The 17001-nt window shown below is 37.2% G+C and overlaps 1 protein-coding gene across 1 annotated transcript in view; it reads right to left on the bottom strand.

Moving 5' to 3' along the window:
- Window positions 1–17001, bottom strand: part of STX18 (syntaxin 18) — a 33494-nt gene that overhangs the window by 11272 nt on the left and 5221 nt on the right. The window contains exons 2-6 of the mRNA XM_035891106.1: window positions 9652–9767; window positions 8446–8523; window positions 8276–8342; window positions 4866–4981; window positions 288–376 (exon numbers count right to left, since the gene is read on the bottom strand). Of these exons, the coding sequence (XP_035746999.1) occupies window positions 288–376; window positions 4866–4981; window positions 8276–8342; window positions 8446–8523; window positions 9652–9760 (459 nt within the window). The 5' untranslated portion in view covers window positions 9761–9767. The remainder of the gene's footprint in view (window positions 1–287; window positions 377–4865; window positions 4982–8275; window positions 8343–8445; window positions 8524–9651; window positions 9768–17001) is intronic.

Genomic DNA, 17001 nt, shown 5'->3' with positions numbered 1-17001 from the left:
CTGACTAAAAAAGGAATTTATAATTTTAAAAACAATTTTAATTTCAATTATTGAAAAACAGTTGTTACTAATTTCATGGCTCCATGTAAATGTTTCATAGCAATTGTAAATACTAGCTGCTACCAGAAGAACCAGGAAGCCATGTGCAAAAGGTGTATCTTGTTACGGCTTTATTCTGCATAAAATCAAAGTTGACAATGAATCTGGGAAAATCTATACTTTCTTAACACATATGAATACAGCAGAAAAAATAATGAAATAGATAATAAGACACAAGATATACTCACCATTTGTATTTCTTCAGGTGACAGCTCATCTTCACCTTTGCTGTCCCCCCATAATCCAAGGTTACTCTGGGCATCAGGCAGATTCCTGTCTGTGAAAGAACCACCAAACACTTCAGACAACGGAGGACACTGAATAGTGAAGTGAAAGTAATTTTCCATCCACTTCAGAACCCTGATGAAATTGTTACATCTCATTTGTCATCAACTGAGATTCACCCTATATTTACAGCACAAAATTACACCGATAACATTTAACTTCTAAACTGGGACACCAGTCTACGCCTATGTTTCATTTTGTGAACTACAAGGAGTTGTACCAATGTATCGACAATGAAGGATGTAAAACAACTCACAATGCAGTTAAGACTTGCCAGGGCACAAAATACTGTAGCATTTGTCTTTTAACAGAAGAAAACACACAATTTTCAAAACGACAGTTTATATGCAAACTATTGTCTTCCAGGGAGACCTGACAGAACCACCAGCTCCCCATCCCAAAAAGTACAAACAGAATCTCCAAGACATTTTGAGCAAAGTTCACAGGACAAACTATTTCCTCACGCTGTTCAAACTGCATGCGACACCACAAATCCCACAGCACGCTGTGCAAGGGGTCTTCCTGCGCGTCACAGGAATCAGACCAGATCCCACAAACTAATAACCCTTACAGCTCATAGCTGCTTCATTGGCTTCAGTAGTACTTCCCCTTTGATTAAAGCTAATCATCTGCATAAATCTTAGCAGGAGTTGGGCATAAAAGATCTTGAATGGCTATTTCTGGGACATTCGCTTCTGGTAGATTTATTTTTAGGCTTAATTATATACTTCTGATTATAGACAAAGAAGTTAGAATTGGAAAGAAAAGGAACTATGCTACAGGAACCTACTGCTTCTGAAGCTGTTTGAGCATCAGCGTGTAAAATCCTAACAAACAGACCCTTGAGAAGGCCTCTCTTCTCTCCGCTGGCTGTGATGTTCTTACAAAACCCAAAAGAGAGATTTGTACCACCCCACAATGGATCAAAGCTGAACCTTCTTGGACTTAGCAGGTGCAATTTGCAAATTAAAATACAGAAAGACTTAGTTTTTACTTTTTTCATAGATTTCAGACTTCCTCCTTATCCCAGTCAATTTTTTCAGGCATTTGTAAGTATTTTCTTTTGTTTTGTTATAACCTTCTAAACCTCAGTTTTTTCAATTGCATAAGCAGCACTGATGCATCATCATACAGACAGTGACTTCTCTTGGGAAGCCTCTGAAAGGAACAGTCCTATTCATAAACAAATATAAGAAAAGTATTATATGCAGCAATTTCCTCTCTTATTCTTCATGATAATATTTGTGAAAAGTCTTGAAAAATAAATATTTTTGTGTACACCTCCTTTATAAATGTACATTTTGCTTCCCAACAACCAAACCAGGATGTACAATGACAATGTTACAAATGAGGGATGTGGATAAGGAGTATAGTAAATTAAAAAACAAAACAAAAATGAACAAAAAAGAGATCTGTTCTTTCTTACAAGTAATAAGAAATGAAAACAAGAATATCTTTAGAGATTGTTCAGAAAGGTGCAACTCCATGTTTTACAGGGGCTATCACCAGTATTTCAAGTCTGTTTCACAGAAGCACAAAACTTATTTGTTTAGGTAATCAATATGTTTACATTATATCAAAATTACAATGAATTATTTACTGGATTCAAAGAAAAGAAGATAATTAGTTTATGGAGTGAAGAAGTAAGTCCTATTCCTATTTTATCCCAGAGGAACCAATTACTTTCAGGCACTGTCAGCACTGATAAAAAACCAGCACCTGTGTCCAATGTGATTGCTAATAAGCAAATACACTTCTGGTGGGAGGTGAGGGAGAAACACGTATCTCCCCAGGGCTCCTCCTGTCACTGCAGTATGCTTCTGGCAACTGGGAAAGTTGTTCTGCAGCTTTCATGGAGCTGGCGTTAATGCTTTTCTACAGTTCATCCAGCAAAAGCCAAACTACACTCCTTTGCAGAAAGAGAAGTAGTTAACACACAACAGAGATAGAAAGTAACGATCAAATCCTCTGAACCCTTTCCATGCTGAAAGGAGACAGCTGCTAAGCTTGTGGACCAGTTCAAAAACTACTCTTTATTTACATTTATTTCCATAAATTAAATGTCAAATCTGTAATATGCAAATAAATACTGTCAGCAGATAAAAGCAATCTCCAGAGAGACTATTTTCCTACCATGAGGCATGTCCAGTATAATTCTAATGTAAACAGGTGCTTTGCCTCAAAACAAAAGTAAATCACATTTTGCTTTGATTTCTGCCAAAAAAACCAGACAAAATCCAAGTTGTGCTTCAGCACGCCAAGAAGGACATTCAGCTGTTCATCCTAACATTCAATTTAAGGACAGGACCACAAGCTGCTCTCAGAAGAACTATCTTTACAGCTGAGATATTTATGCAAGGGAGCCAGGCACACTGATGATGTCTAATTCATAAATACAAATGATCACCATTCTCTAAACCACCAACATCCTGAGGATGAAATAGCTTACTTCTAAACACAGTAATTTCTCAGATTTCTTAAAAATTTGAAAGCTTACTTGTAAAAAAAAAAATTATCAAAGGCTACAACATTTAAACTGAGCTTCTTGTTTCCTAGTCATCTCGTTCATACTACTCCCATGCTTCAACAACCACCTACCAGCAAAGTCAGGGCTGGTTTCTACAAGCAGCAGCAACCAACACTTACACGAAGAATCACAGTCTGTGTGCATTCACAAAGTGTTTCAGACAGATTTATTTTGATATACAAGTTTCATAGCTTTCTCAAAGACTAGTCAGCAATCCCTTGTAAGTATTACATCAGCATCACTTATGTGACAGGACCCTTATAAAAAATTAAAGCATAAACTAATAAAAGTGAAAACTGTAGTAACCAAAATTAACGTGCAAGAAATCAAGCTTCATTTCCATTTATTGCAGTGGTTTGCTGTGTCCAAGGCAACCAAAGAACAGTGTTTTCCACGGCGTGGCACAGATTTTTGGAGCTAAAAATTGCCATGACACTAAGTGATGGGAGTGCACACTTTCAGAGATCACGGAGACATTCAGTAACGGGGGAAGAGCACAGGGCAATGAAGATGCTACTACGCTGCTGCTCCTCTGCTGGCACTAGCTCACAGCTGCAAAACACTGATAACGTGCTAAGGTGAAACTCAATCTGTGTGCTGCACCACTTCAGACACACTACAAAAACACAGTAAGCACTAGAAATGACACATAATCAAAACCTTTACTTCTTACCATAAATTCAATGTCGGGGGGTTGGGAGGGGGAACACATACTGATAGGGCTGCAGAAGTACAAACTGGTTAGGAAGATAAGCGATGCCGTATGAGAAAATGAAACCATTCGCATGCTGTACGGTAATTCAGTGTTAAGAGTCTTCATCCAGAAATGGAGTACCCACTTCACGTGAATCTACCCTTTCTACAGCCCTAAAGTCACCAACCAGAGGAACTTCACTCTTCTAATAAAAATCACCAAAGAAACAATAACTGATTAGCAGAATAATATGGCCATCCAGTGCATTTCTTCTACCTTGATGAAGTACTATCCTAATGTAATGTCACACTTCATACAGATTCTTTTTCTCTCCAAACATAATTTTCACACTGTAAATCACAGGGTACCTTGGACTCCTCTAGACAGCACAAGCAGGAGAACCCAAGCCAGGGAAAGCAACTCCGGAATCACAGAAACAAGACTTCTCTTTAAGTATGCAACCTTAAATTATCTGCATAGTGGTGGTACCCCAAAAGGCACTCAGCAAAGAAGTTCTGCCAACGTACACATCCCAGGACAAGTCTCCCGAAACAGCAAAGAGAAGGGACTGACATTCCCCAGCCTCAGAAGCAGGCCACCAAGGAAACAGAAGCAACGCTCACAAGTCCTGTCAGGAATAGCACCAGCTGAAATGACCCTAGGGTCAGAGATACTGCTTTGGACTTCTGGTTCTCCTGTCCACCAAAAGATGAGATGCAATCCTTCCAGTAGGGAAATACAATGCTGTGGAGAAGAACATCCCCAAAACTACTAGATCTGGCCAGCCAGTAACCTCCCCTCTATCAGCGTATTCTACCTTCAAGTTCCTGCTGTAGAGGTGTCCAACTCAAGGTCTCTGTGCTTAAAAACTAGAAAATGTTCCCAGGAAGTTGTAGAGCTACTTTCCAACTCCTTGCCGTCAGTGAACGGCATGTGGAAAAGTCAGACAGATGTCAGAAGATGTACAAGTCGATAGATATTGATAAAAATAAAAAGGAAAGAGTTCACATAGAGTTTATTGAGAGGATGAGGAATCCAGCAAGGCAGAAGACCTTTTTAGCTAGTTGGAAAAAAAGGATGTCAAAAAGTTTAAGATTTTGCTTCCTCAGTCCTACAATGTGCTTCACACAAGCCCTGATCAACTCAAGGAAGATGAAAATAGAAAGGTGCAAGGTACAGGCCCTTGTTATATGAAGAAAGTACTATTGACCAGGCACGCCTTGCCACAAAAAGTAAAATATAACTACATTTTATTCTTACCTTTGCTTTCCTCAGCAGAAAGTTTTTCTTCAGAATCATCTAAAGGATTCTGTGAAGATTTTTCAGGGGAAAGAGGCGATTTGGACACGTTGCTCTGCTCAGGTTCAAGCCTGGACCTAGAAGCACAAGAGCTTCACACATTTAACTGATATTACACAGTTGAGTTTCTCTAACATGAGAACAACCAGATTATTAAATTCAACACTAACTCTTGCAAACTTCACATTAAGAATTTCCCAATCAAGATACAAAATGTACTTAGCAACTCTGACTGAAATATTAATACAAAAGCAAAGAAAGCACCAATAGTATTCCCGAACAAGGCATACTACATGTTCAGAGTTGAGGAGAATTTTAAAGGCTATAGCATAAAACCAGACATCTTATTAAACTTCCTTTCAAAAATCCAGTGTATTAAAATACATATATATTTAAAAAAAAGAAAAAAAACCAACCAACCAATATTTTGGTCATACTGAAAATTCTTTTTAGTAGAAACAGCCAACATCACTACTTGATTTTTTTCAAGTAATAATTACGATTTTACTTTATATTGTGAATTACCATAAAGGAAAAATAAGAAAACACAACAGAATTAGCTTTTTCCTGAAACAAGAATTTTTATTTAACTAGCTTTAAAGAATAGTTTAACCAGGATGAAAGTGATCCTTACCTTGTCTGCCAAAAGGCACAACAGACCATTCAGAAGCAAGAAAAACTTATGCAGTGGACAGATATATACTACACCTAAGTCCTTGCTATGTAATTTTAATACAAAGGCAATGGCAAAAAATGAGAAGCATATTCAGTGATTATATATTAAGTACTTGTCAAGTACTTTTCATTGTGGCACCAAAAAAAGTTTAAAATCGGTAGCAACATATTTTTTCCAGTTAACTTTTTTGGTTTACTGTTGTCTACAATGAATTCTGTAACTGCTATGTAGTAGACAGTTAAATGCTTAGCAGTTACACTGTTAGAGGAGCTAAATAAAAAAAAAAACTAAAAAGCAATGGGCTGAATCACCTGCTGTGTCACCTTCACCACTTCTTCCCCTCTCAAATAGAATCAACACTTAATCTCATTATGATCTGCAATCTTCCCCTGCTGCTTAACAGAAGGTGTTGCATTTTGTGTTCCTTTCCTTCTTCGTATTGTGTCTAAATTCTAAACCCATAATTAGAAAATTCTGAGAAAAACAGAATATAATGCATTAGTCATCACTGAGTGACTTATTTAAACAAGAAAAAAAGTAACAGGGAACCTTTCTTAGTCCCAAAAACTCTGCAAGTACTGGGCCTTTGGTAATTTTACAAATCTCCTCCCTCTCAAGTCCCAAATTTGCCTAATAACAATGAAAAAAAGACTTATCTGGATGTCCATGCAGTTCAAATAATAGTTCTGATACTAATAAAGTACCAATTCCCCATATAATAAAAATATCAGCTTGATTTGAGCAATTGCTAACATAATTCACAACACATTCTAATGGAAAAAGAAGATTAAAATTGAAATTAAATATAATTTTGAATACCAATAAACATAAAAACTGAAAATCACAACAAAGTACCTTTACAAAAAAAGCTGCTTGAGTTTCTATTCCCCGACCTTTCTTTCTGGGGAACTAGTCCTTTGTAATTCTTGTAATGTTATTACAGAAAGGCAACATATGTAAGAAAATTGTAACAGGCAATTTCTTGAAGAGCTTAGGATGTTTCTCAATATAAAGGGAAACATGATGAAGTATCTTTCTACCGCAAACCTTTCAGTATTGTCTGATATGCATGTATTTTAAGTTGACTAAATTGCAGGAAAGAAGATCTGCACTAAGATTAATTTACTTTTAGAGAAATATATTCCTTTATTGTTTGTTGTCCTTACTTTGCACAGTATGCTAATGTATGAAGTTTTCAATTAAAAACAAACAAAATGCCTGGGATGCACTATTTAAAGAAAGCCTCGTTCTTTTAAGTGATAGAACGTGTTCTTATTATTGCATAGAGAGTCTGCTGAAATCCTTGGGGAAATTACAAATCAACTAGTTGAAGGGATATGAAAAAAGGCAATTTTTCTTCAAGTCATCTAGAAGATTGGTTTATGCCCTGTACTTTAAATTGAATTTTAATTTAAATTACAATCTAGCTATTGCATCACATCTGCAATGTCTACAGACTCCACCTGTTTTCTAGTTCTTACATCTGTAAGAAGAGGCAAACAGGTATCCTTCAATATTAAATAAAAGGACAGTATCCTCTGGGTAATTTTTTAATGCCTTACTGCTCTTTATTTAAGTGGTATTCTAACTTCTCAGATCGCTCTTTCATTGTTCCATGTTTAGCATACATCAAATTGAGTTGTTTGCTGTTCAGTCATCTGAGAAATCCTGAACCTGGGATTTCACATGGAAACAACAACATAAGAGCACAACAGCAGAAGAACTGGTAGTTGTCAGCCAATTCTATAACTGCAGGAACCATGCTATCTTTCTTTGAAGTTCTTTAGTGTGAAGAATACTGGTAAGGTTATGTATTTTTACACATGAAAAATATCACACAGTTTGTTTCTGTATGTTTTTTCTGAGAAGTTACGGGAATTACAAAAAACCCGACACCTTACTTTTCACTCATTGCTTCTCACCAAATCTCAAACTGGTTTGGGGTATTTTGTTTACTTGGTTTTGGCTTGTACTACTGTATGTCTCAGGAGGATACATTTGAATGAATCTAATTGTCCTTAATCATGCTGAATCATGCCGAATAAAATGTACTGGTGGACTTCTGAAGACATCTCTCTAGTTTCAATGTAAATAGCTGATCAAGCCAAACACCAAACTGGTAAAGCAGCATCAAGTCTTGGAAAAACAATCAAGAATTTATTGATGTGTATGTTCTAGAATTTGCTTTAGCAGAAAGATAGTGACTTAAAAAAAAAAAAAAAAAAAAAGACAAAAAGAAGGATAACAGGAGAGAGGAGTGAATATCTCTTGTACCTAAACAGACAATATCCTAAATAGCATCTTTGAGACATATCACCAATGTGCAGGATTTAATTCTAAATTATTTTATGCAGAATATTAGTTAATAGGACACACAAAAATATTCTGTTGTATTTATAGAAGTCCAGTAAGTTTATTAGCCCACACTTTACTGATTTGGTGCTTTAATCATTTACATAAAGGAGAAGTACAACACTATATTGGCACTCTACCATTTACAGACTTAATTTCACGTGCCAGAAGTGAAAAAGAGCCCTGGAATGCACCTGCTGACACCTGAGCAACAGACACAGTTGCTCATCCAACTACCGATTTCCATTAAAAGAATCTCCTTAGAATCTAAATATGAATAATAATTTTGTTGAATGTCCTACAAATGAAAGGCACAGTTAAACTATTTTTTGACACTACTCACAGTCTCTTCTTATCTATCACTCGCTTAACTCGGATGGCTCTTTGTTCAGAATACAGCTTGCACACTCCTGTTCAAGAGAGCAGTAAACAAAACTTCAGGTCAGAAGAGCACAATTTCTTTCTTGGAAAACACAATTATTCATTTTTAACCATTCAATAAATACTAAGTACTTTTTAAGTAATCTTCAATGAAGTCCAAGACAGCTGTTCTGTGCTCCTTTACCTGAGCAGACTGGACACCCTTGTGTGCTGAAACACAAAAGAAAGATAACACATAATCTTTTAACTTTTTACTGAATTGCACAAAAGTTTGCATTTTCAGTTGATAGGCAAGTCATTCAAGAGCCTATTCACACTTTATATATGTTATATATAACTATTTATTTTAGACAGTTATATTTAAATATAGGTTCTGTAAAACAGCAAATCATTACAATAGCCCAAAAGCTGAAAACAACTAGTTTCTTACAATACTTATGCTATTAATTTGTTGTATGTGCCACTGAGTCCTATTACGTCAATTATATTGCTGAACAAGAATAGATGTCACCAAGCTAAGCAGAGCAAAACAGAACTAGAAATTTAACTTGCTTAGAATATTGAACTCCTAACATTTTAAATTCTCCATTGTGGAAGTCTTTGGGATTTATTGTGTCAAGTGTCCTGTTAATTCACATGTTAATATTTCTTATTTTGATAGTACGCAGTTCCCATGCATGACTGATTTCCAATGATTCCGAATAATGCTACAACTATGTTTAGATGGCATTTCAAAGCTGGTGAAAATATTTGGTATATTCATAAAGCAGACACACAGAGCAAGTCAACTTGAAAATAGCAAAAGAGAAGTTCTCTCTCTAACTTTCCTAAGATCATGTTATAAAGGTATGATCCCATACTCAAGTTGTCAAAACTGCTGTTGCTTTATTAGAACTCTGCTACAAAGTTATTTAATTAGCTCAAACTTGGAAAGATTATACTTGTTTAGGTCCACCTTACAGGTGGACAGGTTAGAGAGAGAGAGAACCATTGAATTTAGTGAGCTTCAGTTCAGGCCTCTGTGCCACAGTTCTAAGTTATCATTCAAGTAGTAAATATTTAAGACTATCTTTTTTACAGATATTCAAGTAAATATTTAAGACTATCCTTGCTAAATAGCGTATATGAACAAATAAATAAAATTTCATGCTCTGGCTTCTCCTTCCACTAACATTAAAGAAAATCAAGTACGGTACTAAGCAGCCAATGGGATCATACAGATGCAAGCGAAACGGCAGTGAGACTTCACCAATGTCTTTCCAAAAGCACTTCAGGTTCAGCATCTAATATGCAGCATTATATTAGCCTTTATCAATAACTAAGAGTTGTTCAGTTTACCTTCTGTTCTCAGCTGATGGATGGCATCAGCACACGTCCTCATAAAAATCTGAGCATCTTGATCTATTTGATCGCGCTCTGTATCCGTCATCCTCACATACTCAGACATAATATGGCTGAGGAACAAGACAAAGCATGACTTAAGAAATCCCCAACATAAAACCTACAAGTACACATTTTAAACCTTCTGCCCACTCACCATCCTCACAGAAGCTTTTCTGCAATACTGACTTTTACAGAAAAAGTAGTAAAAAGTACAACAACCACCACTGATAAAAATGCCACTTCTGTAAAGCTGAGAGGTGTTAAAACTTTTTTTGACTAGTAAAAGATGTAGAAAAAGCAATATATGCTATCACCTCATACATAATCAAATACTGAGCAGATAAGGAGAAAATACATCATTAACCTCGGTAATTGTTCCAGTGAGGCATATTTCAAGTCTAAAACCACGAAAACAAGTAGGAATAGCTCAGGTATTGAAAGAAGTAAAAATACTGGAACTTATTTTACTTAAATGTATGTTTTCATTATCCTAAATACTGAGCTTCATTTTTAAAGTAGCTGTCCTAGGAAATCTGTGAATTCAAACCATAGTAAAGAAGAATATTGAAAAATAATGCATTTTAATATCAAGTCAATTATAAGATTTATTGAAGCCTGTTCCTATTGTTTGTTTCTATTTTAGATTACAGATTGATAACTTAATATTTTCTATTAGGATTAATATATCTTTTTGTTATTAAATTAATAAAAATGGAGGCCCGTCTGTAAATTATTAGCACATTGTAGATCACCACCAGAAAAGCATGCTGTATAAAAGTATTTAACAGTGTTTCCACAGCCACAGATGACAGGATGATAAAACTGCTACAGCAGCTTATCTTATGTTCATCTTGGGTTTCCTGATGATACAGTTATCACAGCCTACCATATCTGCCTTTAAAATGAGGGTATGAGTTAGGGTTTTCTTTCCTGTTTGTTTTTACTTATGTGTGAAAATCTCCCCACCTGTTCAAAGTATGCATAATGCAACTATATTAATGCAGTAATACAAGTAAAAAGAAGGGATCTTCAATTTCCAAAGCTAGCCTGATACCTTTAGACATCTCTTACGTACTTCACCGCAACAACACCACATCTTCCCTGTGTCTGCTGCGATCCCTGCCATGGGAATGCCTATAACCAATTCACATCGCCCCATCTGATCATCTCTCATCACATAGAAACCCACCAGCTCCTTCCTGCATCTTCAGCATACTGTCAGCCTGGGTCTCCCAGATCTCCTCCACAAAGTCTTAAGCTTACTCTAATGTGCCTGGGTACCAAAACGTCTTCATTCCCATCCCATGTGACTGGCTGCGCATGAAAAAAGCAGCACATGGTTCAGCTGGCTTGAAACTCAGTTTCTGCTGACTAGCCAGCTAGCACACAGGCACAGATTAGCCAGCAAACAATAAGGCAAACTAATTACAAGTAATATTCTGTATTTTACTTGTTTGTTTCCAATGCTGCCACATATTTGACATCTAAACATCAGGATTTTTCCCCTCTCGTTAAAACTATTCCAAATATTGTAAAATAACCTACAGAAAAGTGGCCATGTATAGTGCTTCCATTTATATTTTACTAGCTGAATTGCTCTCCCTTGGTCAGGACAGATGGGTTTCATAAATTTGTGGAAAAATCCCTATCACAACTGTAATCAGTGGTCTGCTAAGCTGCAACTCTAATTTGCATTCTCTGAGAAAGCAGCTTCTGAATGATGAAAGATTTGAAATAGTCTGATTTTAGAGACATCTGATGGAAAGGCTTTCCACAGCCTGGTTAAGATGACATGTCGATAGTTACATATGCAGTATAAGATAACTCAAATTGTTAAATATATTAGGACAGATCTCCCCCCCACTCCCTTTGCACAGCTTATACAGATGGGGCTTTTCATTACTAGTCTGTGGCATAGGCAAGTTCTCAGCATGTGTAAAGCCAGAAAATCCATTCATACATCCATCTCCGCACAGGCCCAGACAGAAGGGGACCATTAAGATCATCTGGTATGGGATAACACATAACATTGTTCAGCGATCCATGCCTAGAGAGTTACTTGAGCGTGTTAGGATTCAGATGGAAAATGAGGATGGAGTAACAGCTTCATGATGGCCCCTTGAAGCAAAAAAAAAAAATTCCACTCTTCCATTTCAGATCACAATAATAAGTTCTGGCTGGTCTGCTACTGAACAGAGTATAAAGTTCTTGTCCTGAGATGTCTAGGTTCTTGTACCTGCCCAGCTTTGTGGTATTCGCAGAGTTCTATGCTTTCAATGCACTTTTTAACATTACAGGGTAAATAAAGATTACAAAATGCAAACCAGAATTTTCTTCTAAATTGGACTTAGAAATACATACGAAAAAACCTGCCTCAGGCACGCTTTATTTTTTTTACTAACAGTGTAACTAGTAGTAACACAGTGATACACTGAGGATAATGTCAACAGCTTTAACATTGGGAACCAAGTTTTTCAGTTACTTTTCATAGTTGCTAATACAAAAATATGGTAAATCAAATTCTTAAATAGGAGTTTCACAGCTTCAAAAGTAGCAAAATGCAGTTTAATCCAGCAAAAAAGAAATAGAATACTTTTCCTTCCATAACTACTTACAGCTTACATAGTGTCTGGTACCAGCGCTTTTGAACAAGAGCTGGTCAAGCCCTTCGGAGGCAAGGATACCCAAAACCCAACCTCCTTGGGAAAGCAAGAATGGAGTCACACAATCACACCCCATTATGCCACCACACATACGGCACCCACTAGTACTAACAGGGTACTGAAGTCCCCGTTGCACTCCCCAGTAAATCTGTACATGGAGATCATACTGAAAGTCCATCTAATCACCATCCTCTAGCTTCACCATAACAAGAACCATTCATTTAAAAAGAACATGCCAAGGAAAAACAAAACCACAACAATCCCCCCAACCAACCAAAAAAAAAAAAAAAAAAAAAAAATCCAGCTACAAATATTTGCTCCAAAGTGCAGTGGTGGTATCATAGCAATGGGCTTATCCATCATTAATCAAGAAAGGTCAAAAGAACCAGGTTTTCAGAAGCATTAGTCAAGACACACACTGGCTAATGCATGCAGATAAAGAAGGGAGAAAGGGGGAACAGAAATTCTTCTGGGTTTTTATTCTAATCAATGGGAGAAGGCTTCATAAGAAACTCAGACTGGAAGGCAACTTGGGCTATTTATGATTTTTAAGAAGACGGGTAAAGATAAAGACAGTGGCCATCAAGTAGGCAGACTCCAATAGTCTAGACAGGTTAAATTGCATAGAAACAGGAAACCTAATGTCATGGTTTAACCCCAGCCGGCAACAAAGAACCACACAGCCACCCGCTCGCTCACTCCCCCCACAATGGGATGGGGGAGAGAATCCAAAGGGTAAAAGTGAGAAAACCCATGGCTTGAGATAAAGACAGTTTAATGGGTAAAGCAAAAGCCACGCACGCAAGCAAAGCAAAGCAAGGAATTCATTTTCCCTGCTTCCCACCAGCAGGCAGGTGCTCAGCCATCCCCAGGACAGCAGGGCTCCATCACACGTAACGGTGACTTGGGAAGACAAACGCCATCACTCCAGAAGTACCCCCCTTCCTTCTCCCACAAGCTCTATATGCTGAGCACGACGTCATATGGTGTGAGATACCCCTGTGGTCAGTTGGGGTCAGCTGTCCTGGCTGTGCCCCCTCCCAGCTTCTTGTGCCCCTAGCAAAGCTGAGGGCTGAGAAGTCCTTGGCCAGTCTAAGCACTACCCAGCAACAACTAAAACATCTGAATGTTATCACCCTGATTCTCATCATAAATCTAAAACACAGCGCTATGCCAGCTACTGTGAAGAAAATTAACTCTGTCCCAGCTGAAACCAGGACACCTAAAGAAGAAGAAAAAAGAATTCAGGTGAACTAGTAGTTTTTCTATAGAAATGACATTATGATAATTTGCAAGTCTGCCCTTGATGAAAGGGAAGAATAGGCAATGCGGTAAGAGATCAACTCAGCTACTTCACGAGCTCTTCACTGAGCTCAAACACAAGAAGCAGAATACAGCAAGTGCAAATTAGGTCTGATTGCTATTGACAAGTCTAAGGGAACACAGCATGTAGGGACGCGATCAGAAAAAGGTCAAGGGCAGGATGAGACACAACCAGCAAGGGATGCCAATGATAAGAAGAGATTACTCTGCAAATATTACTAAGAGAAACACCTAAAATAGGAAATGCATCAAATGGAATGTTGTATCCTCACTGCCAAGAACTAGGGGAGAATAAGTGAGTACGAGGTCGATGAAAAGATGAAGTGTAGCAACTATCTTTAAAAAACAGGGTTAAGAAAAAAGAAAAAGCAGAGGACTTACAGATCACTCAGCCTAGGAAAATACAGGAACAAAATCAAACAATTTTTAAGCGCTTAGGAAAGGACAAAAAGATAACCAGTAGCCAAGATGTATCAAGAACAAGCCATATGCGATGTAAGTTACTTCTGGGATGCAGTAACAGGACTTATGGATGGATGAAAAGCAATCATTGCTATACATCTTCTCTTCAGTGTGGCTTTCATTACCATCTCGCATGACATTCTCATATGCTACCAGCAAATAAATGAATTAGAAGAAACAAGCACCATATGGATGTGAAACTGTTTGAAAAGCTGAATGTGGAGTAGTTATATACCATAACAGAAGGACACACCGAGTTGTGTTCCACAGGGGTTTGTCCTGAATCTGATGCTATTTAATACTTTCATTAACAACTCAGACAGTAAAATGGAGTATACACTTATTAAATTTGCAGAGGCAAAAAGCTAAGTGAATTAAAACTATCAAGAGAACAAGACTTCAATTCAAAACAATACTGTCAACTCGGAGAAACAACATGAAGAATTTGAATAAGGAATGGTCAGAGGCTCTTTGTTGCAGCAGGAACAACTATCTGAACCCACAGAGAATGGGGAACAGTTCTTCAGAAAGTCACCTGGGATCATGTCGGTTCATAAACTGAACATAACAAAAACATGTTGCATAAAAAGGCATCATTACAACAGGATGCATAAATGCAATACAATCCCTTACGAATGAAAGGCCATCTTTCTGCTATCCTTTGCTTTGGGCCTCAGCTGGAGTTTTGTTTCATTTCAGCTCCTCAGTGCAACACCAACCAGGACAGTGTCCAAAGGAATGTAAAAAGAACACATGAAAAACCAAGTATAGTATAATTGTTGATTCCAGAAGAGACTGAGGAGAAAGCAAAATAAGTTAGTTTAAAAAAAAAATAAAATTCTAGTAGCATGAATAAGAAAACAGGGAAAAGCAGAGGGAAGATATGGGTTCTCCACCGAAAGAAATATTTAAAAGCAAGCAAAACACAGTGGTAGAATGACCTAGTCATTCTCTTTTTGAATGTGTCAGCCATGCTCCTTTCACCCTACCATTTCTATGATCCTATTTTGCCGGCAGAGCACGAGGAAACAGAGCTGATGGAGGCGTTACACCAGCTTTTGGAATTAGTAACTCTTTCTGCTGGTGCATAAAATATTTTCTGCTTACTGATTCAATAAATACACCAAATCAAGCAGAAAAACTTGATTTTCCTCCAACAATGTATTACAAGAGAGAAGCAATAAGCTGAAATAAACCAGTTCTAAAATACTGATATGTACCACCTTAGCAGAGATAAGCCCAAGTTACCACCTGCAGATACGGCCTTACAAATATACACATAAATGCTCCCAGACACACACATAAGTGTGTAGGTACATGCACATATGTACACGTATGTATAACCTCAGTTGTAAATACAGCAGACATTTTTAAACTTCTTCCCTTTGGGCATCTAGTATGTTTTAAATTATTTTATTTCTTCTTTAACTACTAAACGTAAGCATTATTTATTACGCTTTGTGCATTTTAATTTACTGCCTTCTTCAATCCAAATGCTGTCTGACATAAATCCAAGGTAAAAACTTGTCTACTGGAATGACAAAACATTCTACTACAACATATTTACAATGCTTTTTTTAAGTCTGTGGGGAAATGTCACCTACTAGAACAGGCAGTACAGGCATACCTGAATTAGTATTGTCAGTTTTGTAAAACATTGCTGAGAAATTCCAGAATGCTGTTACGAAGAATTATTATTTCTAAAATGTGGTATGTGATACATGAACTTAGTACAAGCAAAAAAGAAGAGGAAATAATTTGAAAGTAATTCCCTGGAGAACAGGAAAATACTGTTATACCCTCCATGAAGACAGTCCTTACAGATCATCTACATATTTTACTATCTTAGCCTTCCTTTACAAAGCCTCGCTTCTTGTAAAAACGCGTTAAGGCAAGACAGGAAAGCAGTCTGGCATTGTACGAGAGCCAGCAAGACACTATTATTTAGTGTCTTCTTTTATTGGTTAAGCCAAGAGAACGCTCTCCACAAAACACAGGGTAAGCATTCAATGATTTTCTGTTAGGTGGCAAACATTCAACATGGTGGCAAACCATGTTAGGCACACAGTTTAGTGGTGGAATGGCAGGGTTAGGTTAACGGTTGGACTTTATGATCTTAAAGGTCTTTTCCAACCTAAACAATTCTATGATTTTAAGTAACTGATTTATTGCTATTTTTTTTTTCCCCCAGCTTTACTAACTGCTTGGGCAAGAGGCATAATTACTGGACATCAACATTATTTTTTAAGACAGAAAGATAATTTGTTAAGAATTTTTTCAAAGTATATTATTTGCAATAAACAACATATGAAATGTTCAAACACTTAACTGTACGGAAGAACCACAGAAGCATCTGGCCACCCAGCCAGTCTTTCCCATAGAAAAAGCATCATTTCCACTCAGAACTAATCTATGCCACGCTGATGAAGGACATAAGTATCTCTGCAGTTGCAAAAGACAATAAATTAGAAGTCCAATAATCCCAGATGGAAAACTCTTCTCTCGAAGATTTTCCTTTCAAGTATGAGGCGTCCTGTGGTCAAAAATCTAGAATTCTCTCAATTCCTTTCCAATGTCTGATTAAAACAGTAGGAATAGACTGTTCTTTAAACTGTCTAAACCTTGAAAGATCTTTCAGAGAAACTGGAAGGCTAATGAGGAATCCCAAGAGGACCATTCAAATTCTCAAGTGTTAGGGCACTACAGGTAGTTCCTTGAACTGTATTCAATACAAACATACAAATTGTCTTGGTGGTTCAGTGATCAAAATCATGCAGGAGCCAATGATGAAAAGCAAAGGCACAAGTTGTTCACAGACAAAACATTTGACAATTTACTGAAGACTGAAGGTAGGATC

Source organism: Egretta garzetta, unplaced genomic scaffold (assembly GCF_000687185.1).
Source record: "Egretta garzetta isolate BGI_Z169 unplaced genomic scaffold, ASM68718v1 scaffold193, whole genome shotgun sequence".
In the NCBI taxonomy this organism is placed as follows: domain Eukaryota; kingdom Metazoa; phylum Chordata; class Aves; order Pelecaniformes; family Ardeidae; genus Egretta; species Egretta garzetta.
Note: the sequence above shows the minus strand (reverse complement) of the source record. Positions and strands in the feature narration are given on the sequence as shown.